Below are 15,804 nucleotides of genomic sequence, written 5' to 3'. Positions count from 1 at the left end.
TAATCAATCCTAAATACACAGTTTCTAGGCAGGAAACCATTTCATTTGTCATTTATTAAAGGAGGCTCACCCTAACTGGGTTCCAAGTCAACAAGGACTCACAAATCTCTCTCCCGGAACTGTATTTCCTGGTTCAGGCTGGTTCTGAATGGAATCAGATCCTGTGGCTAAGTAATCAGTAAACTAAATAATCATGGAGACCGGAGGTTTGTCAAGGCAAAGTTGTGATGCTCTACTCTTAGCTCTTTATTCTTTTCTTGAGCCAACAATATCTGATATGATAATAATCCAGAGCAAAGGGCATGGGGCTTTCTCCCAGAGGGTCAGAAAGAGGAGAAATCAGTTACCTAGAAAAATTTCCAGGGGAAGTTAGAGTTTATTTAAGGTGAATTTCAGAGAATTGGTTGGATTTAGATAAGCAGAAAATATAGGAGAGCATTATTAGGCTGGAAAAGTGGCCTTAACTAGTATATGGAAGAGGAAATGTGTACGTTAAGTTTTGAGACGAGTAATCTGGCTAGAGCAAAAATGTATTTGAATTTCTAGCTATAAAACCTGAAAGGGGAAACTTGGGATTCAGGACAAAGCATGGGTAGACTAGCAGGTGAATTATCTATCCTAAAAGTACTTTTTGGTTCATGGACCACTCTACACTTTGCAAATGATAAAAGCAGTGGTCAGCAAATTTTTGGAGGCTTTATTCTACATCTTCGTTAATTCACTCCCTTCTTCAATTCCACAAAACAGGAGGACTGAGGCTACCCACACTCCCTCTATCTTTTGTCTGCTGTGGCATGAAGTGACCAGACTAAGTTTGTGAACAGAGACATGGCTGAATATGACCTCAGGAAACAGCCCATAGACAGGCAAGAAAACGGATGGATGGTTGGGAGGAAGAGTGGTGTAGGTCCTCCCTATTCATGAAAACTTCCTCTCACATTTCAGATCCACGCAAGTCTTACAAGTAAGCAGAATGGACAGTCTTAAATCCCCAAATATCAACCTAGCTGCTTGTCTTCCTATCATTTTACTTAATTTGGTCCTTAGGTCTTTTCCGTTTTCAAAAAAGTCCCTTATAAAATGCAAATACCCCCCCGAAAGGAGTTATGGTTTAAAAATTAGTTACCACTTTACTATCTAATAGTTAAAACAGCTTCAGTGTTCTAGAAAAAAATTAGAATATATTTCTCCTCCCAAAGATTCTATAATCTATAATCAAATATATTCGATAAATAGCTCCCTCTTGTAAATTCACAATGCAGATTAGCACTGAAAAGGCATTAAGAAGTCCAGTAGTAAAAAAAATTTTAAGTATTTTCAAACCTCTTTAACTACTAAACCCAAACCTCTTTAACTACTAAACCCTATTTCCCCTACAGAACACATACATTTTAAGATAGAATTTTTTAAAACAAGTTTAAAAAACACAAAATTAAAATAAATCAATGATTAATAATAGGGCACAGAAGAGACCATTAGGGTGGGGTGCATTAGGAAAACAAAGACATCTTTTCTACTTTATAACTTTGTTCAAAAACATCATGTCACTGGTTACAGATTCCCGGTTTAAAAGACAGACCCTAATGTAAGGATGCATGACCTACTCTATAATTATTTGTCCCTTTCCAAACAATGTTAAGTTAATATTAATTTAGGCCCATTCCTAAAGCATTATGAGTTCTCTCTACCACTCATTCCCACACTGTGACCACAAGTAGAATGAATCAGAAAACTAAATATAGCATAGGATTTTTAAGTCTTTCTCCACTATGTAGAGTAGTTAAGAGTTAGGAATTAAAGAATTTGGTGAATGGCTAACCATCTTTTATAAACGATCATTTTTGTGCTACTGATATCAAAAGCAACTTAACTTACCAGCTCTGCAATTCAGCAAAAGCTTGTTTCATTTTCTTAATGGAAGCATCCATCTCTTCTTTAACTACAACTCGATATCGTGCAAGAGACACTGTGCAGCGCTGGAGGTCTTTCACAGATTTTTCAATATTAGAACCTTGGAAAAAACCCCAATAAAAAAAGGAGCACAGGTGACTTGAAAGCTGGATCTGAACACCTAAGCATGTAACGTAACAAATGTCACGTGGACTAAGAATACTTCCTAAACGGCCACACTCCTCAACAAAAAACTAATGTTTTCATATATTTTTTTTTTTTTAAGTAAGTATCGTGGCCAAGATGGAGTAATAGGAATTGGATTTACCCTTCTGTCTTAAAAAACTTCAGACACACACAAAATATATGAAACAATGGTTTTCAGACAATGAACAATAGGCAGTACTTCTCACCCACTACTCCCCACTCCCCTGCGAAGAAAACAGACACAAAAGAAGTGAGGCCTATGACTGCCCCAACTTACTGCCATAAGAGAGTTTCCAGGCTGCAATGCAAGGAGGAGAAATCCTAAACTGAGCCTGGAAGTCTCCCTGAATTGAGGGGACAGAGTTGAGAATTCAATGAGGCCAAGGTGGCTAGAATTCTCAGGGCAGAATACTGGAGAGGAGAAAGCTACACAAAAATGAAAAAATTGTACAAAGATCTACAGAGGATTCTGAGTGCATGGGTGTGCAGAAACTACCTGAAACAGGGAAAAGAACCACTGGAAAGCAGCAGGGGGAATAATCCTCAGAGCTTACGCAGATCAGGAATAGTTCATGTTCATACCAGCCAGAGTGGGGCACCAGGTAGAGTTCTTAGAAGGGTACTGCCTCAGTAATTAGCTCTAGACTAAAGGCTGCTCTATTTCCATCTAACAAAGCTTAAAAAAGCAAGCTTCAGATTGTTTCCAAATAACAGTCCCAGAATAAATCACAAGAATATTTAAAGAAATACAAAAATATCTAGCAATCAACAAAGAGAAATTCACAATGTCTGGCATCCCATAAAAAATTACTAGAGGCAGAAAAAAGTATGACTGATCCATAATGAAGAGAAAAATCAATGAATAGAAACAGGTGCAGAAATGACACAGATGTAGAATCAAGTAGGTAAGGACATCAAAACAGCTAATATAATCAGATACCATATGTTCAAGAAGGTAGAGGAAAAGCATAAGCATGTTAAGGAGAGAAATGGAAGATATTTAAAAAGACCCCAACTGAACCTCTAGAGATGAAAAAAAAACCCAAAAACCCACAATGTCTGAGATGAAAAATACACTGGATTGGATTAACAGCAGATTAAAAACTATTAAAGAAAAAAAGATTAATAAATTTGAAGATGTCACTTTTAGAAACTATCCAAAATGAAATGAAACACAGAGAGAAAAAGACTAAAAGAAAACCTGTCAGTAGGTACCAGATTTTCAAAACTCTCTAAATAACAGGATTTAGTAGAATACAATTCACCATGTAGACATTACAAAATTGGTAAAGTTCTCTCTCGGTAGTACAGTTTGAAGCATTATATGTGGGTAAGCCAACACTGTAGATAAAGATGAAATATATTTACCTACCCAACACATTTTAACCAGTTTCTGAGAGTTCTATTAACCTTTTTATATTCACCAATGTCAAAATTATTACAACTGGTAGTTGGAATAACTGATCTAGCAAATTGCCAAGATCTGTAATGTGCCAAGATACAGATTTTCAATTTTTTATTTAAATCCTTCCTCATCTCAACTTGATTTCTTTAAAATCTACCTAAAAGCTTTCAAGCCCTGTGCCTTTATTTTTGCTTGACTAAATCGTCTCTGACTTGCCTTTCTGCACCAAGTTGAGGGCTATGTTAGAAAGATGAAAAAGGAGAGCTTCGCTAATTAAATTTGGCTCATGTGGAATAAATAATTCAATAAAGAGCTACAGGTTACAAGTGTCTTTTACATTTCTCTGTTTCATTTGTTCAGGTGAGTGGACTGCCATGCTCAGATGTATGGCAGAAGGGCTATTATCTCTATCTGTTTAATTATTGGCTGATTATTTAAATAACTATTATAGTTAAAAAAAAAAAGCAAATGGCTACCATCAGTCAATGCTAAGTAAATGCTTAAGAAAAAATGACCTTGTTTAAAGCTATAGTCTTACAGGTATCAGTAAGAGCATGAAGTTGTGAAGAGAAATTAAAATATTTCTTCAAAGGGTCATTTCAGAGATGGCAGAGCTTTTTACTGTTGAGTCAACCAGGAGATAAAAGTGAAGAAAATAGCACAGAAATGTTGCAGTAAAGCAAATAAAACAAACAGGTTAATGTTAGCAGAAAAGTCATCCTGGCATCCTTGACTTTCGCTCACAAAAACGATCCCCATTATTGTAGCAAGACTGTACAGCATCTAAACTACTATCAGACTCCAACTGTGTACACAAAACGGGGAAAGCGTGGATAGACACTGCCTGGAAAACAGAAAAAGTATTACCTGCTGCCCATTCTGAAACCTTACCTATGAGAACAAAGATAATTTGCCCTCTTTAGCTAAAAACACAGATTTTATTGTTTTCTCTCAAAGGAAGGCCTCTGATTTACCTAGCTTTTTGTTGGTGGAAGAGAGTGGAACATCTTCCATTCCTAGATTTGAAAGCTGAGGTCCTATGGTAGGTCTTGAGAGAGATTTGGCAGCATTTCTATTCTGTTGAGAATTCTGAGCAGAGTGCACAGTCAAAGGCCTGGACTCAAAATCAGAGACACCATTCTCCAGCATGGATCCTGTCAAAGGAAGAGGCCAGTATATTAGAGCACAATTTAGGGGTAAATCAAGCAGTCTTAAGTATACACAAAGAAAAAAGGTAAAAATGCGCCAAAATGATGCCTCTTTAAAGGTTGTGAACAGAATCAACTGACAAAATAGAACAAAGAGCAGAGTCAGTGAGGCTATGAGTATTATCTGGCTTAGCCCTAAAAGGCTTCAATCCTAATTGAAGAGGAGGATTCTTTGTTAACCCATCTCCAGATAGGCTAGCTCATTCCCTGTACCTTGGTAACTTCCTTGTAGTTCTGGGCACAAGGAAGTGAAGAGAGTCAGTATCACCACCTTCTGACAAGCTTCTGTAAGTTATGTCGAGGAAAAGAGTTTTACACTGTCCCAGGGAAAGAAGAGTTTTAAAAGCTTTAGGGAATAGAGAGGGCAAAGAGTTAGGAAATGAGAGGAAAGCTAGTTCAGAAAAAAATGAAAGCCATTGACTATCTTTGGTTTGTTTGAGGTGCTATGTTTTTCTCTAAGTCTTTGTGTGTGTGTGCGTGTGAACTAATCAATAAAAGAACATCTGAAAAGTACAGCATAATTTTAAAATTGGCATTACATTTATAAAGCCAGCAGCAACAGAGCAAGGGGAACTGGATTAACAAACAAGTAATTACAAAGCCTATTTTAAAAAATATATTCCCAATATCTTCCCAGCACTCATCAAAATGGTTAATGAAACAAAAGGTACAAGATACCTGAATTTACAAATAAAACTAAACTTAATTCTTTACTAAAAAACAAATGTGGGACTAAAAAAACCAACAGTCTACTTATAATGAAAGCCATGGGATTACAGTTATGCTTATATATTCCTCATTGTGTTGGGTCTTAGAATAATAATATCAACATCAGCTCATCATCATCATTTTCCTTAATAAGTGTGAAATTAAAAAAACATCTGGGGCTTCCCTGGTGGCACAGTGGTTGAGAGTCTGCCTGCTAATGCAGGGGAGACGGGTTCGAGCCCTGGTCTGGGAGGATCCCACATGCCGCGGAGCGACTAGGCCCGTGAGCCACAATTACTGAGCCTGCGCGTCTGGAGCCTGGGCTCCGCAACAAGAGAGGCCACCATAGTGAGAGGCCCGCGCACCACGATGAAGAGTGGCCCCCGCTTGCCGCAGCTATGGGAAGCCCTCGCACAGAAATGGAGACCCAACACAGACAAATAAATAAATAAATAATAATTAAAAAGTGCTAAAAAAAAAAAAAAAAATCTGAAGGTCATGTTCTGTAATCTCTAAGTACTACGGGACTATTAGAAGATTTCCATAAGGCTGATTTAGACTAAAATTAAAATATGAGACAATGGAACAAGAATTATATTTTTCTAGGCCTTTGATAATTACAAAATATGACTCTTTCACATAAGAGGTAACAAAACTAAAAAGTAAAAGACTAACTAGATTTAATTTATTGATTGGTTTCTCAACCAGGAAGCCCCTGTATTTTTCAATAGAATGGAACTTTTCAAAGATCTGTTGTTAATATACTCACCTGTTCTATCCAGCATATCTTGTGTGGCAGACTCAGGATCCTCCAATTCTCTGGCATCTATTGAAAGTGCCTCCATACCTTCACTGAGTGAGTCCACAGACTCAGTATCATTGATGGCGCCGTTGACATGGTAACCATTAATACCACCTTTCTCTGAGGAAGGCGCAGACTGTTCCTCTTGAATGGAAACCAGTTTATTGGAATCTGGGATACTGTTACTTGGTTCTGCTGCAGGTTTTGGTTTGCTTTTCTTCTTTTTGTTCTAATGGTTATTAAAGATTTGAAAAAAAGAAAAGAAAAAGAACACCCCCCACAATCCAGAGAGGTAACTCCAGCTGCCCAAAGGCAACCAATGTTACCAACTTCTCATTTGCTCTTCCAGAAACTGAACACATTTTTGTATATGTTCAACTACTGACTAACATAACTATGTAAGATACTTTGGATAAACTCAAACACATAAAAATAAAATATTAAAGCATGGCAAAACCCACCATAAGAAAGATCAAAAGATAAATTGAAAAATGTGAAAAAAAATGTGTAATATATACAGAACTAAATATAAAGAGAGAGCTCTAACAAAAAACAAACAAAACAATAACCCGACAGAAAAAGTGGTGTAGGATATAAACATATGGAATGAAGTGAAACTTCAGTCTAATAAAGACAAATTAAATCTGCACTGCAGAGGATGCTGCATCAGAAATCTGTCTCCCCACCTAGACAACAATTACACTGGCAGAATCTGTCTAACTATTTTGGAACTCTGGAGTCTATTGAAGGCTTATAATTTCCAGAAGACTTGGATGGTAAATTGTGGTTAATTTCAGTCAATTTCAGATCTGAGCTCTGTAGCAGATACTCACCCCCCACCCCCAGCTAGGGAACAGGCAGCTGTGCACCTGTTCTTGGAACAGCTGGCACGTAGCTTGCTGAAGCCAGGGTAGGCAAAAAGGAACCTGTCCTTCAAATATCTGGGATCTGTGTTGTGATCACTGACTGCTGCTTTTGATTACAAAGGTAGAGACAAAGAGGAAGGCAACCACTGTTGTTGTACCTCCTCTCACTGTTGCAAGCCCCTCCCCCTCTGGCTGAAGTGACCTTCAGGGGAATTAAAGGGGTGGTCCCCTTCCTCCCCACTTCATTTTTCTTTATTCCCTTTTGGGAGCCAGATATCAAAGACTAGGACGTTCAAAAACAACTGCATATATAGAAAAAATTTCAAAGTAACCAATGCATGCCCAGGGAAAAGCTTAGAAAAGACCTGAGAAAACCTTAAGTTTACACCTTAGGCTGACCCTTGGTTCAGAGACAGCTTACAACAATTTAAAAATATAATAATAACAAAAACCAGCAAATCTGGAGAAAGGGGGAGAATCTGATTTCCAGAGTGATCAAATTATTAGATTAAAATGTCTAGTTTTCAACAAAAATATCGCAAGGTACACAAAGAAACAAGAAAGTGTGGCCAATACAAAGGAAAAAAATAAATCAACAGAAACTTGCCCTGAAAAAGACCTGTTGGGAGATATATTAAAGAATTTAGGGACTTCCCTGGTGGCTCAGTGGTTAAGAATCTGCCTGCCAATGCAGGGGACACGGGTTCGAGCCCTGGTGCAGGAAGATCCCACATGCTGCGGAGCAACTAAGCCCATGCACCACAACTACTGCGCCTGCGCTCTAGAGCCCGTGAGCCACAACTACTGAGCCTGTATGCCACAACTGCTGAACCCTGTGCGCCTAGAGCCTGTGCTCCACAACAAGAGAAGCCACCGCAATGAGAAGCACACATACTGCAATGAAGAGTAGCCCCTGCTCGCGGCAACTAGAGGAAGCCCATGTGCAGCAACAAAGACCCAATGCAGCCAAAAATAAATAAATAAATTTAAAAAAAAAGAATTTATTTTTTCATCCAAAGATTCACTTTAATTATGTAAACTTGGATTCGTAATATGTTCCCAAGCTAGCAGTTTCTGTAAGGAGAATTTTTTTTCCTCAAATGCCTAGTGCATTTTTTGTTTTGTTTTTGTTTTTAATTTAAAGACTTTAAAACAACAGTCTTAAAGATGCTCCAAGAACTGAAGGAAGATGTGGGAAAAGTCAAGAAAACAAAGTACAAACAAAATGGAAATATTAGAAAACCTAAAAAGAAATCAAAAAAGAAATTCTGGAGCTGAAGAGTATGATAACTTAAATTTTTAAAAAATCACTAAAGGGATTCAAAGGCAGAAGAAAGAATCAGTGAATTTGAAGATAGCACAATTGAAATTATTGAGTCTGAGGAAGAGAAAGAAAAGACTGAAGAAAAGTGAACAGAGCCTAAGGGACCTGTGGGGCTCCATCAAGCAAACCAACATAGCATCGTGTAAACTGGAGAAGGGGAGGAGGGAAAGGGAAGAATGTTTGAAGAAATAATGGCTGAAAACTTCCCAGATCTGGTGAAAGACAAGACTATAAACATCCAAGAAGCTTAATGAACTCCAAGAGACAGTGAGACACATTGTAATCAAACTTTCAAAAGACAAAAACAAAGAGAGAATCTTGAAAGCAACAATAGAGAAGCTACTTGTCACACACAAGAGATCATCAGTGAGATTATTAGCAGATTTCTCATCAGAAACTTTGGAGGCCAGAAGGCAGATATAATCAAAGCACTAAAAAAAAAAAAAAACACTTGTCAACCAAGAATCCTATATGTGGCAAAACTGTCTTTCAAAACTGAGGGGTAAATTAAGACATTCCCAGATAAACAAAAGCTGAGGGAGTTCATAACCACCAGACCTGCCCTGCCAGAAATGCTCAAGGGAGTCCTGTAACATGAAATGAAAGAACACTAGATGGTAATTTGAAGGCATATGGAGAAATAAAGAACTTGATAAAGGTAAAATACGTAAGCAATTACAAAAGCTAGTATTATTGTAACAATGTTTTGTAACTGTACTTTTTGTTTTCTACATTATTTAAAAGACTAATACATTAAAAAAAAAAAACCAACTATCAGTCTAAAATCTAATATTACTGCAACTTTGGTTTGTAACTCCAGATCTTGTTCTCTACATAATTAAGAGACTAATGCAGTTAAAAGAATTATTAGTTTATACTTTTGGGCACACAATGTATAAAGATGTAATTTTGTGACATCAACAACCAAAAAGGGTGGGGATGGAGCTGTAAAGGAACAAAAATTTTGTATGTTATTGAAGTTAAGTTGGTATAAATTTAATTAGAGTGTTATAACTTTAGGATGTTAAATGGAGTCCCCATGGTAACCATAAAGAAAATAGCTACAGCTTATACACAAAAGGAAATGAGACAGGAATTTAAACATTTCACTACAAAAAATTGATTAAACACACAAAAATACAGTAATGTAGAAAATGAGGGACAAAAAATCTAAAAACATTGAAAACAAATAGCACAATGAAAGAAGTCCCTCCCTATCAGTTATTACTTTAAATGCAAATGGATTAAACTCTATAATCGAAAGACTGAGAATGGCAGAATGGATAAATACACACTATCTAACTATATGCTGTCTACAAGAGACTCACTTTATATTTAAAATCACAGATAGATTGAAAGTGAAAGAATGGAAAAATATATTCCATGCAAATAGCAACCAAAAGAGAGCAGGGATGGCTGGACTCATATCAGACAAAAATAGACTTTAAATAAAAAAAGCTTACAAGAGACAAAGAAGGACATTATACATTAATAAAAAGTTCAATACAGAAAGAAGATTTAACAATTAGAAACATTTATGCACCTGACAAACCCAGACCATCAAAACATATGGAGCAGGGACTTCCCTGGTGGTCCAGTGGTAAAGAATCTGCCTTGCAATGCAGGGGATGCAGGTTCAATCCCTGGTCAGAGAACTAAGATCCCACATGCCGCGGGGCAACTAAGCCCACGAGCCACAACTACTGAGCTTGTGTGCCTCAACTACAGAGCCTGCGTGCTGCAAACTACAGAACCCATGTGCTCTGGAACCCGCATGCCACAACTACAGAGCCCACCCGCCCAGCCTGCATGCCACAACTAGAGAAGAGAAAACCCGCACGCCACAACTAGAGAGAAGCCTGCGCGCCACAATGAAAGATCCTGCATGCCTCAACAAAGATCCCACGTGCTGCAACTAAGACCTGATGCAGCCAAAAATAAGTAAGTAAATAAATAATAAATCTTTTAAAAATTATATATATGGAGCAAGAACTGACAGAATTGAAGGAAGAAATAGACAGTTCTACAATAATACTTGGAGACTTCAATACCCTACTCACAGTAATGGACAGAATAACTAGACAGAAGATAAGTAAAGAAATAAAGGATTTAAAGAATGCAACAGACCCACTAGATCTAACAGACGTATACAGAACACTCTACCTAACAACAATAGAATACATATTCTTCGCAAGTGCACGTGTGACATTTTCCAGGATAGATGATACGCTGGGGCACAGATGAAGTCTCAACAGATTTTAAAAGATAGGTATCATACAAAGTGTCTTCTCTGACCACAATGGGATAAAGTTAGAAATCAGTAACAGAAGAAAAACTTGAAAATCTACGATATTGTGAAAATTAAACAACACATTTTAAAACAATGACTGGATCAAAGAAGAAATAACAAGGGCAATTAGAAAATACTTAGAGATAAATGAAAATGAAAATACAATATACCAAAACTTACAAGGGGTGCTAAGGAAGAAATTTACAAATGCTTACCTTAAAAACTAAGATCTCAAATTAACAACCTAGCTTTATAACTTAAGGAACTAGGAAAAAAATAAATAAAAAGAACAAAGTAAACCCAAAGCTAGCAGAAGGAAGAAAATAATAAAGATTAGAGCAGAGATAAATGAAATAGAGAACAGAAAAGTAGAGAAAATCAATAAAAGCAAAAGTTGGTTCTTCGAAAAGATCAACAAAATTGACAAACATTTAGCTAGATGGACTAAGAAAAAAAGAGGGAAGATTCAAATTATTAAAATAAGAAATGGAAGTGTGTACATTACTACCAATTCTATGGAAATAAAAAGGATTCTAAGAAAATACTATGAACAATTGTACACCAACAAATTGTATAACCTAGATGAAATGTTTAAATTCCTAGAAACAAAACCTACCAATACTAAATCATGAAGAAATAGAAAATCTAACTAGTAAGGAGATTGAATCAGTAATCAAAAATTTCCTGACAAAGAAAAGCGCTGGACCCAATGGCTTTACTAGTGAATTCTACCAAACACTTACTCTTGTCAAACTTTAAAAAACAAAAACAAAACAAAACAAAAAATGGCTGAAGAGAAGGGAACATTATCTAACTCTTTCTATGAGGCCAGCATTACCCTGATACTTAGCCAGACAAAAACACTACAAAGCAATATCCCTTATGAACACTGATGCAAAAATTCTCAACAAAACAGTACCAAATCAAATTCAGCAGCATACTAAAAGGATTATACACCATGACCAAGTAGGATTTATTCCTTGAACACAAGAATGGTTCAACTTAAGGAAATCGATCAATGTAATACACCATACTAACAGAATAAAGGGAAAAAAAACCCCACATGATCATCTTAATTGATGCAGAAAAAATATGTGACAAAATTCAACACCTTCTTATGATAAAAACACTAAAAAATGGGGATTAGAAGAAACCTACTTCAAAATAATAAAAGCCATATATGAAAACCCACAGTGAACAATGGTCAAAGACTAGAGCTTTTCCTCAAAGATCAGGAACAACGTAAGAATGCCCACTTTTGCCACTTCTATTCCACACAGTACTGAAAGTTATAGCCAGGGCAATTAGGAAAGAAAAAGAAATAAAAGGCATCTAAGTGGGAAAGGAAAAAGTAAAATATGTTTGCAGATGATATGATCTTATATGTAGAAAACGCTAAAGATTACACACACACACACACACACACACACACACACACAGTTAGAACAAATAGATAAATTCAGCAAAGCAGCAGGATATAAAGTCAACACACAAAAATCAGTTGTACTTCGGGGGACTTCCCTCGTGGTCCAGTGGTTAAGAATCTACCTTCCAATGCAGGGGACGCGGGTTCGACCCCTGGTCAAGAAACTAAGATCCTACATGCTGTGAGGCAACGAAGCCCGTACACTGCGACTACTGGGCCCACGTGCTCTGGAGCCCACACACCACAACTAGAGAGAAGCCCGCACACCACAATGAAGAGCCTGCGCGCCGCAATGAAAGATCCCATGTGCTGCAACGAAGATCCCGCATGCCACAACTAAGACCCAATGCAGCCTAATAAATAAATGAATAAATAAATAAATATTTAAAAATTAAAAATTTAAAAAATAAAAAAATAAAAATAAGAAGTGGGGGCGGGACCAAAGAATCCAAAAATAAAAAAAATCAGTTGTACTTCAATACATGAACTAACAATCTAAAAAGTAAATTACAAAATAAGTCAATTTACAATAGCATCAAAATGAATAAAATACTTAGGAATTAACTTAACCCAAGGAAGTGAAAGACTTGTACAATGAAAACTATAAAACACTGTAGACAGAAATTAAAGAAGACATAAATAAATGGAAACACATTACATGTTCATGAACTGGAAGACTTAATATTAAAATGTCAGTAGTACCCAAAGTGATCTACAGATTCAGTGCAATCCATATCAAAATCCCAATGATATTTTTTGCAGAAATAGAAAAACCCATCTTAAAATTCATATGGAATCTCAAGGGACCAAAACAATCTTGAAAAAGAGGACCTAGAGATTATCATACTAAGTGAAGTCAGACAGAGAAGGACAAATATCATATGATATCTCTTATATGTGGAATCTAAAAAAATGATACAAATGAACTTACTTACAAAACAGAAACAGACTCACAGACATAGAAAACAAACTTACGGTCACCAAAGGGGAAAGGTGTGGGGGGCGGGGAGGGATAAATCAGAAGTTTGGGCTTAAAATATATACACGACTATATATAAAATAGATAACCAACAAGGACAGGGAACTATACTCAATATCTTGTAATAACCTACAATTGAAAAGAATCTAAAAAAGTATATGTGTGTGTGTGTATAACTGAATCACTTTGCTATATATGCCTGAAATTAACACAACACTGTAAATCAACTACATTTCAATAAAAATTTTTTAAAAAAAGAAAAAGAGGAACAAAACACGAAGACTTACACAACTTGATTTCAAAACTTACTACAAAGCTACAATAATCAAAACAGTGTAGTACTGGTATAAAGACAGACATATAGGGACTTCCCTGGAGGTCCAGTGGTTAAGACTCTGCCCTTTCACTGTAGGGGGAGCGAGTTTGATCCCTAGTCAGAGAACTAAGATGCTACATGCCGCACAGCATGGCCAAAAAACTTAAAAAAGGAAAGAAAAAGAAAAAAAAAAAAGACAAACATATAGGCCAACGGAATAGAATAGAGAGCCCAGAAATAAACTCTCATAGATATGCTATATGCCTAAATGATTTTTGACAAGGGTGCCAAAACCACTCAATGGGAAAACGACAGTCTTTTCAACAAATAATGCTGGGGAAACTGGAATGTCCACGTGTAAAAGAATAAAGTTGGACCTTTACCTAAAACATTATACAAAAATTAACTCAAAATGGATCAAACATTTAAATGTAAGACCTAAAACAATAAAACTGTTAGAAGAAAATGATGTAGGACAAAAGCTTCACAATACTGGATTTGGCAATGATTTCTTGGATATGACATCAAAGGCACAGTTAACAAAAGAAAAAAAACAGACAAATTGGACTTCATGAGAAAAAAGGCAACACACAGAATGTGAGAAGATATTTGCAAATCATATATCTAAGGGATTAATATACAGAATATATAGAGAACTTAAACTCAACAACAACAACAACAACAAAAACCACCTGATTAAAAAATAGGCAAAGGACTTGAATAGACATTTCTCCAAAGAAGATATACAAATGGTCAAACACATGAAAATGCTCAATGTCACTAATCATAAGGGAAATGAAAATCAAAACTACAATGAGATATAATCTCATACTCATTAGAATGGCTATTATCAGAAAAAACAGAAAACAAGTGTTAGGCTGTTGATAAACTGGGACTCTTGTGCACTGTTGGTAGGTATATAAAATGGTACAGCTGCTGTGGTTCCTCAAAAAATTAGAATTATCGTATGATCCAACAATTCCGTTTTTGGCTATATACCCCAAAGACCTGAAAACAGGGTCTCGAAGACATATTTGTACATCCATTTATTCACAACAGCTAAAATATGGAAGCAACCCAAGTGTCCACTGATGGATGAATGGATAAACAAAATATGATACATACATACAATGGAATATAATTCAGCCTTTAAAAGGAAGGAAATTCTCTAATATGCTACAACATGGATGAAACTTGAGAACATTATGCTAATTGAATAAGCTAGTCACAAAAAGACAATTACTGTATGATTTCACTTATATGAGTTATCTAAAGTAGTCAAAATCATAGAGACAGAAAGTAGAGTGGTGGTTGCCAGGGGCAGAAGGGAGGTGGGAATGAGAGTTACTTTTTAATAAGTATAGGGTTTCAGTTTTATAAAATGAAAGGAGTTCTGGAGATGTATATTTGAAAGATGCTAAGAGTAGATCTTAAGAGTTCTCATCATGACAAAAAAAATTTTTTTGATACCATTATGGTGCTGAATGTTAACTAGACTTATTGTGGTGATCATTTCACAATACATATAAATACTGAATCATTATATTGTACACCTCAAACTAATATAATTTTATGTGTCAATTATACCTCAATTTTTTAAAATTAATTTTTATTGGAGTATAGTTGATTTACAAAGTTGTGTTCGTTTCTGCTGTACGGCAAAGTTAATCAGTTATACATATACATATATCCACTCTTTTTTAGATTCTATTGCCATATAGGTCATTACAGAGTATTGAGTAGAGTTCCCTGTGCTATACAGTAGGTTCTTATTAGTTATCCATTTTATATATAGTAGTATGTATATGTCAATCCAGTATGTTACCTCAATTTTTTTAAAAAAAGAAGTAAAATATAAACCCTTCGTTGGCATATTAGTCCAGATATTGACTTAGAATAAAAGCCAAAAACAAAAACAAAAACAAAAAAGAAATGGAGAGAGAAAGATCTGGAATGGTTAAGATGGTAAATTTTATGTGTACTTTACCACAGTAAAAAAACATTTGGAAAAAAACTGCACTATAATATCATTTTTCACCTATTGGATTAGCGAAGTTCAAAATGTTTCAGAACACTGTAGGGTTGAGGGTATAAAGAAACAGGCATTTTCATATATCACTTGTGGGAGTGCAAAGTGGTATTCTCTCTATAGCAATCTGGTAATACTTATCAAAACTACAAATACATATACACTTTGACCCAGCAATTCCACTTCTAGGAGTTTATCCTAGGTGATACTAACACATGCAAAGTAATATATGTACAAGGTTATTCACTGAAGTATTGTTAATAACAGCGAAGGATTGCAAACAACCCAAATGTTGATCAATAAAGGAACGGTTACATAAGTTATGGTACATCTAAACAGTAGGATGAGTATACA

At 35.9% G+C, this 15,804-nt stretch overlaps 1 protein-coding gene across 5 annotated transcripts in view; it reads right to left on the bottom strand.

Annotated features, from left to right (window-relative positions):
- Positions 1-15,804, bottom strand: part of SPATS2 (spermatogenesis associated serine rich 2) — a 140,238-nt gene that overhangs the window by 18,410 nt on the left and 106,024 nt on the right. For all 5 annotated transcript variants that reach the window (XM_082352438.1, XM_082352442.1, XM_082352440.1 and 2 more), the window contains 3 exons: positions 6,188-6,449; positions 4,477-4,656; positions 1,876-2,011 (listed from right to left, as the gene is read on the bottom strand). In XM_082352438.1, coding sequence (XP_082208564.1) covers positions 1,876-2,011; positions 4,477-4,656; positions 6,188-6,449 — 578 coding nt within the window. The remainder of the gene's footprint in view (positions 1-1,875; positions 2,012-4,476; positions 4,657-6,187; positions 6,450-15,804) is intronic.

Source organism: Balaenoptera borealis, assembly GCF_965194805.1.
Source record: "Balaenoptera borealis genome assembly, chromosome: 13".
In the NCBI taxonomy this organism is placed as follows: domain Eukaryota; kingdom Metazoa; phylum Chordata; class Mammalia; order Artiodactyla; family Balaenopteridae; genus Balaenoptera; species Balaenoptera borealis.
This window is presented reverse-complemented; position numbering and strand designations above follow the sequence as displayed.